This window comes from Akanthomyces muscarius, chromosome 2, assembly GCF_028009165.1.
Source record: "Akanthomyces muscarius strain Ve6 chromosome 2, whole genome shotgun sequence".
Taxonomy (NCBI): Eukaryota; Fungi; Ascomycota; class Sordariomycetes; order Hypocreales; family Cordycipitaceae; genus Akanthomyces; species Akanthomyces muscarius.
Window position 1 is genome coordinate 537,774 of NC_079242.1, and position 18,064 is coordinate 555,837.

At 52.7% G+C, this 18,064-nt stretch overlaps 6 protein-coding genes across 6 annotated transcripts; 2 read left to right on the forward strand and 4 right to left on the reverse strand.

The window, feature by feature from the left end:
• Window positions 1-1,013: 1,013 nt before the first annotated feature.
• Window positions 1,014-2,447, forward strand: LMH87_003280 (uncharacterized protein; the record flags this gene model as incomplete). The annotated part of the gene is made up of 4 exons (XM_056204182.1): window positions 1,014-1,155; window positions 1,226-1,358; window positions 1,438-1,864; window positions 1,923-2,447. The coding sequence occupies 4 exons, from the start codon at window positions 1,014-1,016 to the stop codon at window positions 2,445-2,447; spliced, it is 1,227 nt and encodes a 408-aa protein (XP_056048066.1).
• A 1,986-nt stretch (window positions 2,448-4,433) lies between these two features.
• Window positions 4,434-4,833, reverse strand: LMH87_003281 (uncharacterized protein; the record flags this gene model as incomplete). The annotated part of the gene is made up of 2 exons (XM_056204193.1): window positions 4,434-4,649; window positions 4,714-4,833. The coding sequence occupies 2 exons, from the start codon at window positions 4,831-4,833 to the stop codon at window positions 4,434-4,436; spliced, it is 336 nt and encodes a 111-aa protein (XP_056048067.1).
• Window positions 4,834-4,948: 115 nt separating this feature from the next.
• Window positions 4,949-9,099, reverse strand: LMH87_003282 (uncharacterized protein; the record flags this gene model as incomplete). Its single annotated transcript, XM_056204204.1, has 3 exons — window positions 4,949-4,980; window positions 5,040-6,025; window positions 6,077-9,099. 3 exons carry the CDS (start codon window positions 9,097-9,099, stop codon window positions 4,949-4,951), a joined length of 4,041 nt encoding a protein of 1,346 aa, XP_056048068.1.
• A 1,388-nt stretch (window positions 9,100-10,487) lies between these two features.
• On the forward strand, window positions 10,488-11,002 carry LMH87_003283 (uncharacterized protein; the record flags this gene model as incomplete). The annotated part of the gene is made up of 2 exons (XM_056204215.1): window positions 10,488-10,504; window positions 10,570-11,002. The coding sequence occupies 2 exons, from the start codon at window positions 10,488-10,490 to the stop codon at window positions 11,000-11,002; spliced, it is 450 nt and encodes a 149-aa protein (XP_056048069.1).
• A 251-nt stretch (window positions 11,003-11,253) lies between these two features.
• On the reverse strand, window positions 11,254-13,470 carry LMH87_003284 (uncharacterized protein; the record flags this gene model as incomplete). The annotated part of the gene is made up of 1 exon (XM_056204227.1): window positions 11,254-13,470. One exon carries the CDS (start codon window positions 13,468-13,470, stop codon window positions 11,254-11,256), a length of 2,217 nt encoding a protein of 738 aa, XP_056048070.1.
• Window positions 13,471-14,573: 1,103 nt separating this feature from the next.
• LMH87_003285 (uncharacterized protein) lies at window positions 14,574-15,636 on the reverse strand (the record flags this gene model as incomplete). The annotated part of the gene is made up of 5 exons (XM_056204238.1): window positions 14,574-14,588; window positions 14,648-14,689; window positions 14,752-14,776; window positions 15,156-15,398; window positions 15,461-15,636. 5 exons carry the CDS (start codon window positions 15,634-15,636, stop codon window positions 14,574-14,576), a joined length of 501 nt encoding a protein of 166 aa, XP_056048071.1.
• Between the last annotated feature and the right edge of the window lie 2,428 nt (window positions 15,637-18,064).

The window sequence follows — 18,064 nt, forward strand, 5'->3', positions numbered from 1 at the left end:
CTTGTAGCTCTCAGGTCTGCTTGCAACGCAAGTTGAAGAATCTATTGTTACCTGAAATCGTTCAAGCATCGCTATCCTGAGGGTGGCGGTGGGTGGCGTGGTGGGTCGGCGATGAATCAGAATGACAGGCACCTAACCGCAACTCTCAAAACTTACACGGGGCTTCTACCAGTGAGAGCAAGCGAGCCGCGGCGGTTGGTCTGTGTCGTACCTGAGTCGGCGAAGGACTATTCTGAATAGCAACGACTGGAAATTGAGTGGAGATTTTCTCTGACGCCTGGACGCCCACTGGGCTCCGGTCTGGTCTGGTCATACATACAGTGCCTCGAGGTAATTCCGAGCGCTAATGTATGGCGATTTGTTGGCAGTTCGCTCGGAATTACCTTCAACCCACTGTAGGAGCAGTCTCCTAGCTTATTAACTGCCAAACCGTTGGGCAGCCTGGGATCATAATCTTCAGTGCATTGGCGAACCGGGCTGTCGCAGCACAACATTTTAACGTGAGACCTGTAAATAACCTGTGGCCCCTGCACCTGTAGGTCGCTGGCGGCCAGGCTTGGAGTTAGTTCTAGCAGTTAGCAGGTCCCAGGATCGACGTGATCACTCCCGACACACGGCGTCTGTCCCACCGCAGACAAATGTACCATTTCCCGTCCAGCAGCGAAGGTTTTTAACGGTCGGTATTAGCTTCTCAGCAATTATCTACCAATGCACTCGGTATCTCATGATGTTGAGGAAAGCGAGCCTCTTATCCCTCCCGGCCGCATCCAGCGCCAAGGTGATGGGGCCAAGCCGATCGCCGACGTAACAGAGACCATCTTCAGGCGTGTGGTGTAATCAGCTACGTGCTGCTGGTACTTGGCCAATTTCACGCCGGCATCTTCAATACGGCCTTGAAACAGATTGTTGAGGGCAGCATCTGTCGAAATTACAACGACAACGTCGTGGATCCAACAAGAGACCCCCGCTGCAAGACAGAGCGGCCACAAGCAGAGCTCTCGCTGGTCTTCAGCATGGAAACGACGTTTGAGCGGTTCCCGGTCTTTTGCTTAGCATTCCTTACGGCATTGCGGCAGATGTCTACGGTTGGCGACTCGTTGCGTTTCTCTCTATCTTGGGGGTGCACTCTGTACCCGATAGCCGACGTCCTCATTTGTGAGTTGCCGACTGCGGCACTGGCCATGCCACATCTACTGTGCTCAGGCATCTGACATCTTCTAATCAGGCCTGAACTCTGATATCCTATCGCCTCGCTGGATATGGACTGTGCCCATCACCACCATAGTTGGAGGCGGCGCGGCCGATTTCCCCACGATGCTGTATACCATTGTCAGCGACGCCGCTCCCCGATCTAAACGGTAGGTCGCACCCTGATCACTTGGAAAGAAGAACGCATCCGAAGCTATGAAGAATACTAAGGGTCGATTCCATCATTAGAGCCGGGGCCTTTGTGGTATTAACCACTGCACCAGTCCTGGGGCGATTTGCCAGCGCGCCGGCTCTGTACTGGCTCATGAACTATGGAGAGTGGCATTGCGTGCTCTTTGCGATTGCGGCGTGGTTTCCGGCCCTTCTGATTATCATGATGGTCCCTGAGACGCTGCATATCAAGGAAAGTCTGGAGGAGAGCCGGCTCAATGCCCCTGCATCTAGTGCATTCTCTCAGTCGTTTGCCGCTGCTCTGCGTTCAAAACTACAGTCCATGTCGAAAACCGCCGCCGCTTCATTACGGCAGATGTTTTGGGAGGACTCGAAACTTTGTCTTCTGCTCCTCAGCACTCTATCTTTAGAAGTTGGTCGATTCCTCGTCGTCGGAATTCTGCCACAGTACATGACTAAGCGCTACGAGCTGGCGTGGAAGGAGGTATGTTGCCCATCAAAGCGTATTTCCCGCGTGGTGTTCTATCTAACTACAAATTCAGGCAAGTCTATGGCTTGCTATCAAGTCAGTTTTACAGGTGGTAGTGGGTTTGCTGTTCTTGCCCATCGCATCTCAGCACTTGACGAAGGCAGGCATGCCCGCTGTCACGAAAGACGCTTGGGTTGCCCGTATCGGCTTGCTACTCGCCATGGCAGGATATATCATTGCTGGCCTTGCCGACCGATTACTTCTTTTCCTCGTTGGAACTGTCATATCATCCTTTTCTATCGGTGTTGAGCCTGCCATGCGAAGCCTCTTGATTGCCACTGCCCCCAATTCTGGCTCTGGGGCACTCTTCTCGACGCTGCAAGTCATGCTATCACTGGGTATTATCACCGCAGGTCCTATTATTGCGGCATCATTCAGACTAGGGCTTCACATGGATCAAGAATGGCTGGGGATCCCTTTGCTTCTTTCGAGCATCGTTATGCCGCCAACCGCAACTCTTCTATTTGCCCTCAAGTTTAAAGACTCTTCAGGCAGAATAGCCCTAGACAGAGATCCAGACAGCGGGGATAATGAATAGACCTTAACTACGGATAAGAACTGGCATTCCGCGCAATATCTGCAATGACTGTTCCTCGAAATACATGCTCGAATCTACAGTATTTTGCAATTACCAATTGGCGAGCATCGTCCTCAAAATCTCCGGTGAGGTCATTCAATCAATCAATGATGGAGCCCGGATTTGCAGCCACCTCCCCGGAGCAAGTTCAATCTCAAGCGGGGAACCAATTTCCGACACGGCCAGAAAGGGGGCTTGTTCCGTACTGGAGGGCGTGTGAAGGATCATATGTAGCCCCAACTTTGACAGCCCATTCTTGCAGTGAGGGTTGCATTGTACCAGTAGAGTCATGCGCCCCAGTAGTGACAGCCCATATTCCCTGCTAGCCCAGAGGTTGACGCCAATGTGTAATGGTGGCAGTGGCTTTAGCAACTCAGCGCTACTGGTAGTGCCAGACCAGCCAGCCTCGTTTGGGCGGAGACTGTTCGGCTCACGCTGATTGCTTTGTTGGCTGGCCTGACAATTTAGGCGTCGAGATGAAGAGGACGCCTCTTTTTCGGGCAACCTTCTCGACTTGGGGAGCCTCCGCAAGAGTTGGTTTGTTGGGTCATCCCGCGGTTTTCACGCCTCTGCGCCGCAATCCGATGCTATCACGCCACTGCCCAACTGCTTTGAGAACGAGTGCATGTACGAAAGAGTACATACACATATACAGTGGCATGCAGGCCCTTGCGCGGCTTCTCTCGACAGAGAGGCCGCTGCATGAAACCGGGGCGGCTGGGTGTTCTCCTCCTTTAGAGTTCGCGGATGCGAGCCTACCGCCAAAAAGACCGAATGTTACCCGCTTGTGTTCTTGACTTTCCGCTTCTCGGCCACCATCAGCCCGCTAATAACGGTGGGAGAAGACCCCGCAGCTGTTCTCACGCACCCCCTCCCTGCCGTTGAAGAATCCCTGCGAGAGACTGGAGGGCCCCGAGATGTACTTAATTGAGGCGCTCGCACTGTTTACACTGTGTAATGGAGTGGAGATATGTTGCAGGGACTAGGCTTTTAGTGTCGATGCAGCTCGCAAGCTCACTTTGCATGCTGCGCCACGTTGGTCGAGCAAGCAACAAGTTCATTTCGCACTTCCCAAGCACATGTTTTTGGAACGCAGCATGGCTGAGACAGGGCCATGCACACTCTGACGGCCTTTTCGTTCATCCTCTACAAAGGTGATTCATCCCAAGAACGGCATGGGGAAGAGGGACCGATGGCTGCCTTGCTCACCGGGGCTAAGCAAGCCACTTACTCTCCTGAGTTATCTGCGCTGGCCTTCTGGATTACACACCCCCTCCTCTTCCTCGATATTGTGTGCTACTTGGCTGCATGCTTCCCCATAAGATTGGGCAGCGACTCTCTTGGACACTGACCTTCCGACTGAGGACATCTCATGTTCCGAGTTGCTTCATCGGACCCTGCCGACTAGTCTCCGTTGAGTTTTCGGATAGTCAGCCATTCCCCAGCCTTGTCCCTTTCATCTGCCTCTGAGCCTTCCTCCATCCGTTAAAAGGTCTCTTCTTTGTCACGTGTTGCGTCAGGTGTTGATGCAAAACATCTTGATGCTACCTGGCAGTCAAGGCCGACGACATATAGGACATATGCATTAGGGAACAGACGTATAAAAACAGCAAAATTGTACATTATCTAACAGGATCGTCCTACCGTCAAAAGGCATGAGGCAATGCTAAAATCCTCTCGCCCGACTTCCCGATCTTCTCCGCCATAAATAAAAGCAGTCTCTTTTCGCCTTCCTCATCTCGTAAAACAAATTTCTGCGTGACAAGAGGGGGAATCTTTATGCAGCACAACAAAAATAAAATGTTGAACAAATACAATAAGCCAGAGCATTGACGGAGTAGAAGCCAGTAAGCAATACATACATGTTCTCGTTGAGTTTAAAGAGAACGACGCCGGGGAAGCTTGCAAAAAAAAAAAACCCCCCCGACTGCCTCATCTGCGCACTCCTTACTCATAGTGTCGTTGGCCTTCAAACGAGTTGAGAATCTGTTCCGAAGTGCGAACAATCCAGTCAAGCTTGCCTCCTTCGAGGTTCATCAGGAACGGATCTGTTGGAAAGCCATCCTGGATACTTGTAATCAGCGGGTGAAGGCGGTTTACCAGTAGCTGCATCGTCTGAGAGGCGCTTCTGGTAACGTCACGGTGGCCCTGCTTTTCCCAGTCCTATTAAGCAGAATCAGTACACAGTTCCTCGGTCGCTTTGTTCTTTTCTTTGGAGGTGGCTTACATGATTGGGGATGGCCTCGGCGAAAGCATTGACTGCCATTTCGATCCATTCAACTTCTTCCTTCAGTCGTGGATTTGGCTTGAGATCTTTCGAAATCGTTGCAATCACAACCAGTAACATCAGTGGTGGCAAGTTGGCAAATTTCGCCGGCGGGTATCTGCTAAGACTTCGTTTAAAGATGTCGCCTTCTTTACCGCTCTGCACCCACTGAATGATGGCATCCTGGAGGCGCCCTTCACCAATAGCTTGCTCCACGAGCTGAATACGCTGAGCAAGATCATTGTCGGCTTCGATTTCGCTTTTGCTCATCTGATGAGCATACGCACCTGCTAAAGCGTTGACGGGATTAGCCGGACCAATATGATCAGATGGGCCGCTTGAGCCATGCGGGCTTCTGATATGTTGCTGCCCTCGCATATACTGAGGACTACCCATGTATGGCTGCGTGTTGCTCGCAGCCTGGCTGGTTGCAAAGCTCGCTGGGTGGCTACCTGTGCTGATATTGTTGGCGTTGCCGTATCCGTGCGGTGCAACTGTGCTGGGGACATGGTGATTTTGATTGCCTGATATGCCAGGCAACTCATGGACGGGTTGCTGCTTGAGTTTATACAGCTCGGACTGCATTAAAGACTGTGTTGACACCAAGTTTGAGACCATTTCCGTGAGCTGGCTGACCTGAGATCTGAGCTGATCAATCTTGCTCGAATCCGCCATATGCTGGGCCTTCAGCTGCTCGAATTGCTCGTGATGCTGTTGCTGAAGATCGCCACCGACACGTTGAGCTGACTGCGTGGCGACAGAATTCAAAGTCGGGGCAAGGCGCTGTGTCAGAGTGGCAGCCATGTCGCGCTGCACAGCCGTTGATACGGCTGGGCCAACTCGTTCGGCGATAGAATTCGCGAAATCCCCCGATCGCAGAACCTGGTTGAGTGCCTGTGGAATGGCAGATTGCACTTCCTTCTGCACGGCCGAGACAACATTCGGTTGAAGCCTGTTGTTGAGGAGGTCTGTAACGCTCTTGCTTGTCTTTTCACCGATAGCAGGTATGACCAGCTCAGTGAATTGCCTGTGAATCAGAGATTCGAGCACCTTCTGGGTGTTCTCGTTCAGCACCTCGGAGACCATATCAAGGAGCTTCAGCTGATGATGGTTGAAGCTCTCGTCCCTGACGCGAGCGCCTTCGTCAATCTTGCCCTGCAGGTTTCTCAATGAAGATTTCAATGTATCCGATAATTGAGTGGACAGACGAGCCTCCATGCTGGCAATAGCATTCTCCATGGCATCAGGTGAGATGCCATTGACGCTTTTACTGCTGTCAGTCTTGTCAGACTGCCCATCACGGAAAGCTGCAGAAGACCCATACGATGACGATTCGGCTTCCTTAGAGGCGGCGGACTTCTTCTTTCTAGATTTTTTCTCGGGCTTCTCGGGGTGATTCTCTTTGGGAGATTGGGTGATGACATCATTATCTTTGCCTTCATTGCGAGCTTTGGAGGCAGTGTTCGAGTCCAGTGGCCGCTGATTGGTTTCAGTGTGGCTGGGTGGCAACGAGGCGTTTCCATCTTTGGCGGAGCTTCGATTGCCGGACCGCACCTCAGGGGTATGAATATCCGCTGCCTGTGGCGTCTTTAATTTGGAGATCGTGACAACACCCTCAGTAACGGCGTCAATAGCTTGCAGAACCTTATTGTCCTTGGACCATCCCAGCTCATGCTGCTTGATCAGCATGCAGGCCACGCCCTTCGAGTGCATGGCATAGAGTTCAAAGAGGGTAGGCTCTTCGGCATCTTGCACCATAGCAGGGTTGCAGAGGATATCCAGACTTCTCAAAACACCACGATTCGCGAAGGAGTATTCCCGGACTCCAGAGATCACAGCGGTACTATCCGGTTGCGAGATTGAGGAATCCTGGCTGACCAGTCGCTGGATATAGTCAGCCTGAGAAACGCTCTTGAGGTTGTACTTCGGTGCCGACAGATGCGCAAAATAGATTGAATTTCTCGTTGGGTGACCAATAACAATCATACCGCTGGCGGGATGGTACATGACACTGCAAACGGCATCTGATTCCTTGCTGTGGGGTAGATTGAATTCCTGGACGGGTTTTCCAAGGGCTAGATCCCAAAGCTGCAGAGTGTGGTTTTGTTTCATACCAACAATCATGTAGCGAAGGGCACACCTCTTCTGATAGGGACGAAGCTTGTCCAGCAACAGGACTGATGTGGGCCAGGCTTTTTCACCTTCCGGCGTGCTGGCGAGAGTCATCAGTGGCTCTTTGACCTCCATGGAAGTGTGAGCAGGCAGTGCAGAGCGACCGATAGTCCCTTCTTTGGCAGCGGTGAGGTCACGAACATCCCAGAACTTGACCCGACCAGACTTGTCCAAAGATACGACAACACTGTCATCTTGACTAAAGGTGAAATCTTTGCCCGCCTTGCCAGTGTTGATTCTCAAAGAGCATTCGTTGAAGAGCTTCTCGGTGTCAGCCACACGGTCATGCCCAGGCTTAAAGAGATTGTTTTGGAAAATATGCGAGGGCCAAATAAAGTTGATGCATTTGCCACGGCCGACGGCGAAGAATTCGGGGTGGCTCGTCGATGCTCGAGCACGAGTTTTGAGGGCCCCACCGGGAGCATCACCTTCCTGCGTGGAAACAGGAGGAAGAGCAAATCCGTACTGCTCCAGGTGAGCATCATCAATGTGGTCCTTCTCACCCTCTTTGATCTGGACCCAGTACACAGTGCCACTGATGCCTGTACCGAGGATGGCCTCCTTGTGAGGCCCTTCGTAATCGGGAGGTGTGACAGACATAGCAACGTTGAAGATGCGATCCTTGGTGTCCGTAAACACCTTGGCATCCTTTCCGTCGTCCTGTCGGATAACACGAAGACCACCTTGCTTCGACATACCGTAAGTCATGTAGGTTTGCGAAGCAGTGTAAAGATTGCGATCGATCTGATCAAACTCTTTCTTCAGTCGAGCAATGTCCATGATGGATTCATCACGAAATTGCGGTCGGGGATCGGTCGCATCTTCTTGAAGACTGATTGATATCCAGGGCTTCATTGGAAAATTGTAGACTTTGACAGGAGGAATTTCAGGCTCTTCGATGACCACAATTGTGTCTTGGTCGGCACTCTCCCAGCTATCGGCAACAGCTTGGTCCTCCTCAGTCAAAACGCGAACAGGCTGAGCAGTGGTCTCTGACACTTGGATTTCGCGAAGATCATGTTTCAGATCCTTGCTTGCTTCACCATTAGCATGTGCCAACTGCGAGCCAGAAGACTCATCGGGTTTCTCATGGGAAAGCATCTCGATTGCTTGACTGGCGAGGGTTGTGGCGTTGTCGACGCGTGTTTGTTGCTGGTGCTCTGCGCGTGCAAGAGCTTCACGAGCATCCAAATCAGCCTTGCTGGCCAATTCGTTGACTGCTGAAGACACAGGCTCCTTGGCAGTTTGGTGGCTATGCTGCCCCGAGGCTAGATCTGCTGAAGGGGAAACGCGTGCGGGAGGCTGAGAAGACTGTTGAGATTGGTAGGATGCAGCACGGTCAACACGTTGACGCGCTTGGTCTCGGGGACTAGCATGAGGACTTTGTTCGTGGCTACGCGTCGCCGATTGCTCGTGCGGGTGACGGCCAGCTGGCGAGCCCTGGTCCCTTTTGAGAATGTGCAGCGGACCGGCGTTTGCAGCTCCGACCCCTGGCTGGCTGTGTGGAGACGTTTTCGAGAGACTGCCGAGAAGCTGCTGGTATAAAGCTGCAGACATGCCCGTTTGGGCATCCTGTGAAGCATTGAACGAATACGAAGAACCGGCGTTTGAAGTGGGCTGCCTGGCAGCCGTGGAGGAGTCGGGCTGCTGTTGAGCGGGCACGTAGGCGTTGTGTGCCTGCATCTGGGTCGCTTGCTGCTCGTGGTACACATCTTGCAGCTTTTCATTGCCTTTGTGCGATTGTGTCTGACCTGGCCCAGGCTCCATGAGCATAGGCTGATCTGTCTGACTAGGCTTGGGCCGATTGAGCAAATTCAGGAGGTATGATCTCGTATCCGCCGGAGGGGAGCCATTGCCGAACGGATTCAATGGCTGCGCTGCGTCTGGCGGCGGCTGGTCCTGGGATGCTTCGTCATTCTCAGAATTGCCTCTGATTAAGGCGGCGAGCAAACCACTAGGATCGGCGCCTGCTGGTGCAGGCTGATGAAGACGAGCAGGCGCAGAGTTCTGGGGCAAGCTAGGCTGTTTCGGAGGCTGCTGCTGTTTTTCAAACTGCTGCTGAGAGGTTGCACCAGAAGAGCTGCCGCTGAACTTGAGAAGATTGAGCAAGTTGGCGGTGCGGTCAGACGCATTGTTTCCGCCAGAGGGCGGTGTCGGTGCGGCCGGGAGATCCATGGCCGCAGGTGAGGAGGGGAAAATACAAAGGCTACAAGGCAATGCAGCGCAAACAAGTTGCGGAGCTGCGCTCAGCGTAGCGGAAAGAGTTGGGATTCAAGTCGTGCGGGATTCGTGATGTTGAGCAGAGAGGAGGGAGAAAAAGACAGCAGAGGGATAAACTTAGGTAGTTAAACTCTGAAAATTAGAGAGCTGGCCGTTGCGGTGGCGGGTCACTGGAGCTTCTCGTACACCGGCAGTGGCCTAATGGCCGCCACCAGCCTTAGTCATCCGTTGTTACGGCCCAACGCTGCTCTTTTTGCTTCTTTCCAGCAGTGGGAGAACACGGCGAGCTGGCTAGTGCAGCGCTGGCCGCTGTTGCATTGGGCTTGAAACGAATGGTTTGGGCATCTGGTGGCCTGGTTTGAATGCATCATCTAGGTAAGTAGACGTGCTTCAATCTCATCAGTTACGCTCACTCTAGGTCGCATGCTGCAGCAAACAAGCCAGTAGGTACCTCAGGGCACCATTGTTGCCCGACAAGTTCCTAGGTACATGGCAGCACTCGGCATGTCAGGTTCATGTTTTTGGGCACAATCTCTGCTCTGTACACAACTCTACAATTCAAGAAGGGGTCCAATATATTGTTTTTCAGCAATTTATTCCACAACTTCTTTCCGCGCACAGTTGTCTGCAGGGCCAAAGGTGTCGCGATGTGAACACCTCACCTACCTACCTACCTAGGTACCTAGGCACCAAGGTACCTAGGTGCCTGCTAGTACAGTGGCCGACCCGCTGTAACAGCACCACTGTTTTCGCTACAGCGCGCTGAATGCGCTGGCTGGGAGCCCTTTTAGCACCTGTAAGATGACTGTTAGCAGGGACGGGAGAGACCTAAGTTACCCGTAAGCTAGGTAGATGCCTACCTAGGTAGGTACCTAGTTGTAAGCCATCTCGTCGAGCTTGCCACTGTATTCGCCGCCCCACATAAAACCTGTGCAGCTATTCGCACATCTTCTCGCGCGGACTTCAGACAACAGTCTCTCTGACCTCATTATTTCCGACTCCCGTCGCCTTTTGCGAACTCCTACCATAGCGGCTCGAGTCTCCATTCTATATACGTGCTGTTGTCTATTGCAATAGATCCCGAGTCGACCTTCCAGCAGGAAGGCTTTGCGGTTCCGATCGAGCCCTGAAGCACAGCAAGCGACGACTACAGCGACCGCTGCCGAAGCATTGCATCACGACACTAGGCCCTTCGCTGTTTACAGTCGGTCGAAGAACCTACAGTGCGTATACGAAACCGCGTCCATAATTGGTCACGATTCCGTGAGACACTGGCTCGAGCGCAGCCTACCCCTTTGAATCGCCACTCAACCTACCATCTCTGAACAAGCAACAACGTCCCAATGTTCTGTTTGCGCAGGTACGGAATAAATCAGCGAGTGCTACCATATTATGTTGCCCAATTCCCTAATCGGTTCTCGATAGCTGGCTTCCTCTCCTCTTCATCCCGACCAACGCCTCGCCGGCCTTCATCTTTCTATTCTTCATTTGCACATACTTTCTGCACCGCCCTTGTGTGTACTGCAGCATCTTGCTCATTATTCTGTTTCTCACGAGCTGCAACTGGTCCGACCGATGTTTTTTCGACTACAATAGCAACTGGTTTCTACCACGGCCGAGCAACCCGCTCGAGGAGGCCTCTGCATGTACGGGTCTGAACTGCTCTACCGTACGAAACAGTGGCGCGACCATGTACAATGCGACTGTTTTTCGTATTCTCAATTCCACGGCAACTACGCTCGCGAGTGCTACGGTAGCCAAGCCGGAGTGGACGGGTTTGGGCCTGGGGTGGCTCAGGAACCTCCTCGGACAGAGAGAGTGGCAAATTGAGTGCATGGATATATATCTTCGCCTATAATACATATACAACGAGCAACTCTAAAACAATGAAAAAATCTTGAAATTCAGTCCTGATCTATCATAGCTGGCTACGCTATACATCTGCTGGCGAAGGCACACCAGCTAGATTGTGTCAATACTTTTTCAAAAGGAACATTCATTGGTATTGGCATCATGGCTATATCATGGCTATTTACATTATGTCATTCCTGATTCATTTCAAACTGAACGCAAAGGGCTCTCTTCCCCGCTCTATCTCCAAATACTGCATTATAATTCCGTCTTTCCATCAGCGTCAGACAACGGATACACATCCGCAACCTTTAGTTGCACATCCTCCACTTCCCAATCCACCACTTCCCAATCCACCACTTCCACATCCTCTGCTTCTACTCCCACGTTAGCCGCTTTCCCAACGGGCACCTCTGTCTGAGGAAACGTTGCTTCCGTGTGGGCACCTTCAGCTTCTGATGCCAACTGCTTGTCCAGCTGGGACTGTACATCTGCGGTACGCGTCTCTACCACGGTCATAGAGACAGTTTCCGTCACCGTTACGGTTGACGTTGGCATGCCCAGAGCCAACAACGCTTGTGCAGCTTCAAGGGCGGAAGCGCAGGCCGCGTAAGACACCTGCACGGAGTTCAGCAATGGAACAGCGGCGCGCCCAGAGCCAGAATCTCCGACACGCTTCTCAGTGCCAGAGGTTTCTTGTGACACCGCAGTAGATATCGGCAACAACTCTTCACTTTTTCCAGATTCGGCCTTTCCTGTTCTTTCGAACCCGATTCCCATATACTGGAGAAGAAGTACACAGAGAATGAACACAATCAGTTGAACAACGTCGCGAAATCCATATCTGAATAGGTCAGACCAGGGACCGCTCCACGCACTCGTTGTCGGGGGACTTGACTCCGGCTGCGAAGAGACTTTGGGATCGACCGGAATCTCTGTCTCCATTTCTGCTGGGGTAGTGTCGTGACTTTCAGGTTGACCATATATCTCGCGCATCCTCTCCTCGTACAGCTCTCGTTCATCGTCATGGTTGGGAGATGCGTCGAAAGAGTTGTCGGGTTCAGCTCCACCGATGTGAGTTGATGCTGCGATTTCAGCTTCTATAGCCTCACGCTCCTGGGTAGCTGCGATACGCTCGAGCTCATCCACAACTGATGGATCAAGAATTGGTTCTAACTCAACATCGACTCTCTCCATTTCCTTCCAGCAAGCATCCCAGGCGCCGGCCTTCATAAGGCCGTTGCTGGCGTATACCTTTGTCCGAAAAACTTTGCCTTCTCCTAGAGAATCATATCGAATATCAGACTGGCAGGTCGAACACCAATGGCGCTTGTCTGTTGTGGTGGGGTATTCTTCAACATCTTCCTCGTCGCTGACAATTTCATCATCTGTCATTTCCATTTCATTGGCCGGCCCCAAATAGTGTCCGCATTCGAGGATGCGGGCACGACGTCGAAGCGGAAGCTCCATAGCCTCGAGGAGCCGCTCCTCCAAGACTTCAAAGTCGTTTTGGGGATGTGGCAGCAAAACGCCACGGTCAGAAACTGTGTCTCCGACTCGAGCCTGTAGCTGTTTCCATGCATCACGTAGACTCTTGCCAGCGTCGCTGAGCTCGCTTGGCCGGGTATTATCCATCAAGTCACCCCATGGCCACCGCAAGGGCAGTAAGGTAGCATGCAGCAGGACAAGTGGTGGGGTGTTCCTCTTGAATCGTGGTGGTGTCTTTTTGGGGGAGAACTGTGTGGAGACGGCGGGGGATCCCATTCGTGAAACACTTGATCGAGTAGCTCTGCGGTTTGAGCGGCTCGAGCCCGTGACTGACGGTGGCGGGGAGTTCATCTGCATGGCCTTGACGGAAGAGGGTGATCGAAATGGCGGACGGGGTGTCTCTCTGACTGTCGGTACAAATTCTTCATCTGGGTCGTATGGCTGCATATCAGAAATTCTTGATCCACCAGTCGTTCTTCGAGAATCGGGTTGGGGTTGCTTCAGATGGTCTGCCTCGGCATTTGAACCTGTCGAACTCCTCGGGCTGTGGTCGCTAAACACGTCATCATCTTGCCCATGCTGAGAACTGCTTTCGCCGATAGAGACTCGGCCGCCAGTCTGTTCAGAGCCTCCTACCGAATGCCTGTCTTCGGAGGCGCTGGCGTAGGAGTTGCGCGCCGACTTGCTAAAGCCAGACGCCGGCTGAATTGCCGGACGTCTGTCGCTCTCATACGACACATTTGATAGAGTCGACGCTCGTCTGCTCGAAAATTCAATATTCTCCACCTCGACGCCGTTCAGGATCGTGGCATTCGAGCCCTCGGATTCGGCATTGAAGTCGTTTGAACTCGGGACGGCCATGGTGCTGTTTCGTGGCTCTGTGATATCAGATTGGTTATGCTCTTCATGAGTTGCCTCGGGCAAGCAAGAAGCGTCAACGTGTATGTCGAAATTGAGTTCGTCGTCTTTGTGTCGTCGTCTCGACATTGGCCCAGGGGAAGGTTACGGAGGGGGGAACAGTCGGAGTGGTAGGTTTAAGGACTGGATTGACAAGCTGGCGGAGGATCAGGAAAGATTGAACCCTGATGACAGATTAAATGAGCCAGGGAAATGAGACTGGACTCGCCGGCGTAGCGTTGACTCGGTTGTCCTGGCGGTCTTGATGGTGGTGACAGGGTGCCTTTGTTTATCTCTTGTGTTGCCCCGCCAATACAGCGGTGATGAGCCTTGCTCACGAAACGGATGTGCAGCCGGCGAGCCGCCGGCGAGCCGCCAGCGCAGCGGGTCGGGTCGAAAATAATTCTCCTTGTCCTTTTGCGGCCTTTCCGGGCATTTACTTCTCGTGTAGGTTAAACTCTTAAGCGCTGGCTTGCGAATGCGAAGGCCTGTCTTGGTGTTGTCTGAAGATGGTTGGAATGCCGGGGCACCCTTCCAGCAGTGTACCAGCGGAGCCCTCCATCCCGTACCGTTTAGCTGAAGTACTTCCGGATTCTACACAAAAGGCTAGCTACAGCATCAGAGCATGCACTGGTATGACTCTCAAGTCTTTGCATCAGCTACTATGCCCGTACATCGATACACGGATGTTTTCAGTAGACCAGGAGTGCGAGGTAGTCCAGCGTTACTCAGTTAACCTATTTGAAGCAAATGCTCTAGGGTAAGCATCCTAGGATTAGTAAGCGTTCTGAGTATATGCTGTGAATTGTCACCGCCATGTGCGATTGATGCCAATTGGCAAATGGTACGGGTTACCTATACAGTAATCCCATGAGGACGAAACCGTTCGAGAACTACCAGTACATATGTCTTCCTATAAACTGCAGTTCTTGTCCTACTCCACGTAAGTTCGACGCCGCCGTAAAAGCAGACCGTGATGACGATCTTAGCGAAACTTTATTTTCCAGTGGCTTTTTACCCGAAAGCTTGCCCTGACACGCTGGTTGTTAAGAGCCGACCACGTTGATGTCCTAAAATGGCCGAGGCAGAAAAGTATTGGGTATATTCAGACACGGTGATCCCCCGCGAGTATCTGGCAATCTATCACTCCCCGAGGCTTGTGTGATAGTCCGGTAGAAATCATAGTTCTATCCTTAGCTCTGAGTACGCTTCGAGGGCTGGTGATTAGCGCTCGAGGCATTGTGGTTAATTGTCAGTCACGACTCACTACATCGTACGGAGTACCCCGCAACCAGTCACCACGGAACTTCTACTATCTTCGTCTCTGCAATGGGAAGTGGGAACCGCCAGGAGCCTTGATCAGTGTCTCACATTTTCCCACTCTGGAAAGTGTTGGCTGGCGATCGACGCTGTCAATTCAATATTGCCGATCCGGCTCGATAAAATGGCCTGCTACCTTGCTTATCCAATGCAAATGCCAAATCAGAGTACATGGCCCATTGAGAGAGCGAAACACATATATGAATTGGATTTGATCATTAGTCCTTATATAATTTATTTACACGACTAAGCGAATTCAGCAATATCGACTGGTTTCGCTGATGTGTTCCTTGCTTTGTGCTGTTCGTATCCCGTGATTGTATGGCGTTCGTTGTAACATGCATCGCCCGTGTACAGTCCTCGAACTATCTTAGTTGATGGGCACGAGGACCTTCCCATTGCGCAGCCTCGAGGACCCCACGAATTGACATTTGCTATTGTTTACTATAGCTTACAGATCCTCGCAGTAGTCGCTGGTGACGGTAACAGTGACAGTCTTGGTGGGCTGCTTAGCGGTGGTAGCAGTAGCAGTAATGCCCCAGCAAGAGCAAGCAGAGGAGTAGCGGGAGGCGCTGTCGCAGCCAGAGGCGTAGGCGGGAACGGCAGTAGGGACCTCGGTGGCGGCACGGACCTCGTGGTTCTCGCGCTTGAACTTGGCGGGCTCATCGGGGTCAACAGTGACGGTGACCGTGGTGGTGCTGGAGACGACATCAGTACAGACGATATTGACGGCGTTTGCGGCGAACGAGGAGATACTTACGTAGCATCAGGGACAATGGTGGTCTGCATGAAGCTGGAGCAATCAGCCTGGCGGGAAGTGACAGCAAGGAGGCCGTCGCGGGTACCGGTGACCTGACGGGCGCAGTTGTCACCACCGCAGCGGCCGGCAGCAGCAGCGGCGGCGACGAGAGCGGAGAGGACAGCGAAGGACTTCATTTTCAGGACGGTGATGAGACAGGAGTCGGAGGATGAAGCCTGACGGTGATTGGAGATGAAGCTGGATAGGGATGAGAGAAAGCGAGCGAGTTACAATGCAGCCCGAAGAACAGCGGCCGGCTGGCTATATACCAGTACCACTTGCAGTGATGGCCATGCGAACAAACTACTACTAGCATGGTAGGTGCATGAATGGCCTGGCCCGAGTTGCTGGACTGCGTTAATACCAGTAGCTCGGTGGACAGCCGAGCGGGTCGGCCTAGGATCCTCTTGTTGCCCCTGTCCGCTTTATTTCTCGTGGAGTCGTGGCCAAGCTGCCTACGTAGTATTATTCGTGCAGCCCCAGGCGAATCAATGCGTTCGCGTAAACGTTGCCCACCTATCAGAAGTCCAACTTCCCACATGAGGCAGGTGGATGTGCCATTGAGTAAAAGTCTCCAGCTCTCACGGCGCCGGCTTGGTCTGGGGCCTGAATGGGCGGGTCAGTTGCAGAAAGTACCATACTTTTCGAGCCTAGTTGCGCAAGGGTTCATGCCTTGGCTGAGAGTCGGCGCTGCAGGTTTCTTAGGCGGCGTCGGCGAGGTTCTTCTTAGCGTGGGCCGGAGGCTTGGCTAAAGGCTAGGAGACCATATGGCTAGCAGCTTTGGCCAAAAGTTGTACAGGCCAGGGTGCGAGCAATTTGACAGTCCTCGAGGCGAAGAGTATGCCAGTACTTTCAATTGCCCGGAGCCTTCGGCCTCTTGATTATGTACGCAGTAGAGACGACAATGATGGAGTACACAAGGGTTCAGGCAATGTGGGCGAAGGGCTGTGGCTCATGTGCGGGCGGCCGGCCTGGACGCCATGCGCCTCTCCAGGCAAATGCAGAAGCTCCTCCAAAGATACCGTGCATCGCTATTTGCTCGCTATCTGCACGACGTAATGCAAAATCAATTGTTCCACCCGGCCACAACACGGGGCGTCTTCACCGTTCCCATTTTACCCCAGTCACAACCTCCGAGCAAGGCACTTCCAGGTCCCAAAAAGCTGCGCACCGGTTTGGGGTCTCAAAGCTTTCTTCCGTCGGCTCGTTGTCTGGAGAGAGACAATTTTGGGACAGCTAGTTTACACCGTCGTCAAGAAGAGCCATCGATGCTGTGAGATGTGGCGGGGAAATAAACGACGTTACAATGGAAAACTAGGCTTCATCTTCCAACCCCGAGCCACTGCAACTGATCGCTTCAGTGCTACCTTGGGTCCCGAACAGGGCAACCAAAGCAGCGATAGTGAGGGGAAGTCACTAAAGAGGTCTGGGGAGGGGGGATGCTTGTGGAGATGACCCCAGCTCCGGCTTGCCACACTTGCATAGCTTGCTTCTGCATGTCCGACATGATTAATTGGCCATTCGGGTGCCGGAGGTTGTACGAGCCGGCAGATTTTAGTTGTCGAGGAAACAGCTAGCCCTGGCTCAACAAGCGGCCGAAAGAGGAGACCGAACCTGCGCTGAAATCGTGCACTGGCCTCATGAGTCGAGGCTGACTGGTTGACTGGCTGACTATTATAAATGGCTGTGGGACAATCTGCCCTAGCTTTGGGACGAGAGGCGATATAGGCCTGCGCTACCCCGGAGGACCGTAGTGTGGTGCAACAAAGTTCGGAGCTTTCAGTGCCTGCAATCAGCAGGCGGCACATGAATAGTCGGTCGAGGGGAATCGTCGAACACTAATCCTTACGCATGCCGGTTTGTTTTTGTGGTGCGTCCTGTATTTAGGCTGTATAGATACTATTGAACGGACCATCCCGCCCTTGAATTGCTTAATAAAGGACTTGCCCAAGCCGCACATGTGTAGTGCTAATCCCAATAGCGAAGTAAAGCTGTACCCCTGCCGTAACCCATGCACACCGATGGCCAGACTCTGCGGAACGGTTGGGAAAAAAAGTCGCGCGGCATGGATTCTGAAGGCCGCGAAGGCAAAACCTCTACCGTGAGCGGCGCACATTGCCCACAAGGCTTCCCGCTTTATCCCACCTTAGCAAGCAGGCTTACAGCCACACCCGCTCAGCGTCACAGAGAAGCGAGTTAGAACACGTGCCCTCACTGGGAAGAATACACTGTAATCTGTACCTGGCAGCAATTCGCGCCAGTATTGGCGTAGCCCCATCAGTAACTTGCAAACCATGCTGTGGGTGCATCATCGCCACCTGGTGCAAGATAAGGTGAGCACATATTTCCACGTGTGAATTCAGACCGGCTCCAGGCCATTTGGTATTGATAGCACGTGGGAGCAAAAATAACATGTCCCGCCGCGCCCATGTATTTGGGTCTAAGCTTGTGCCCATGCCTTATTACCGAGCCTCTTTCTCCAATATTGAGGCTTGAACGCTTCGGATTCGCCGTCTTTCCGTGCCCAAGACAGCAACTAACAAACGTTGCCGCCGTAATTTGTCG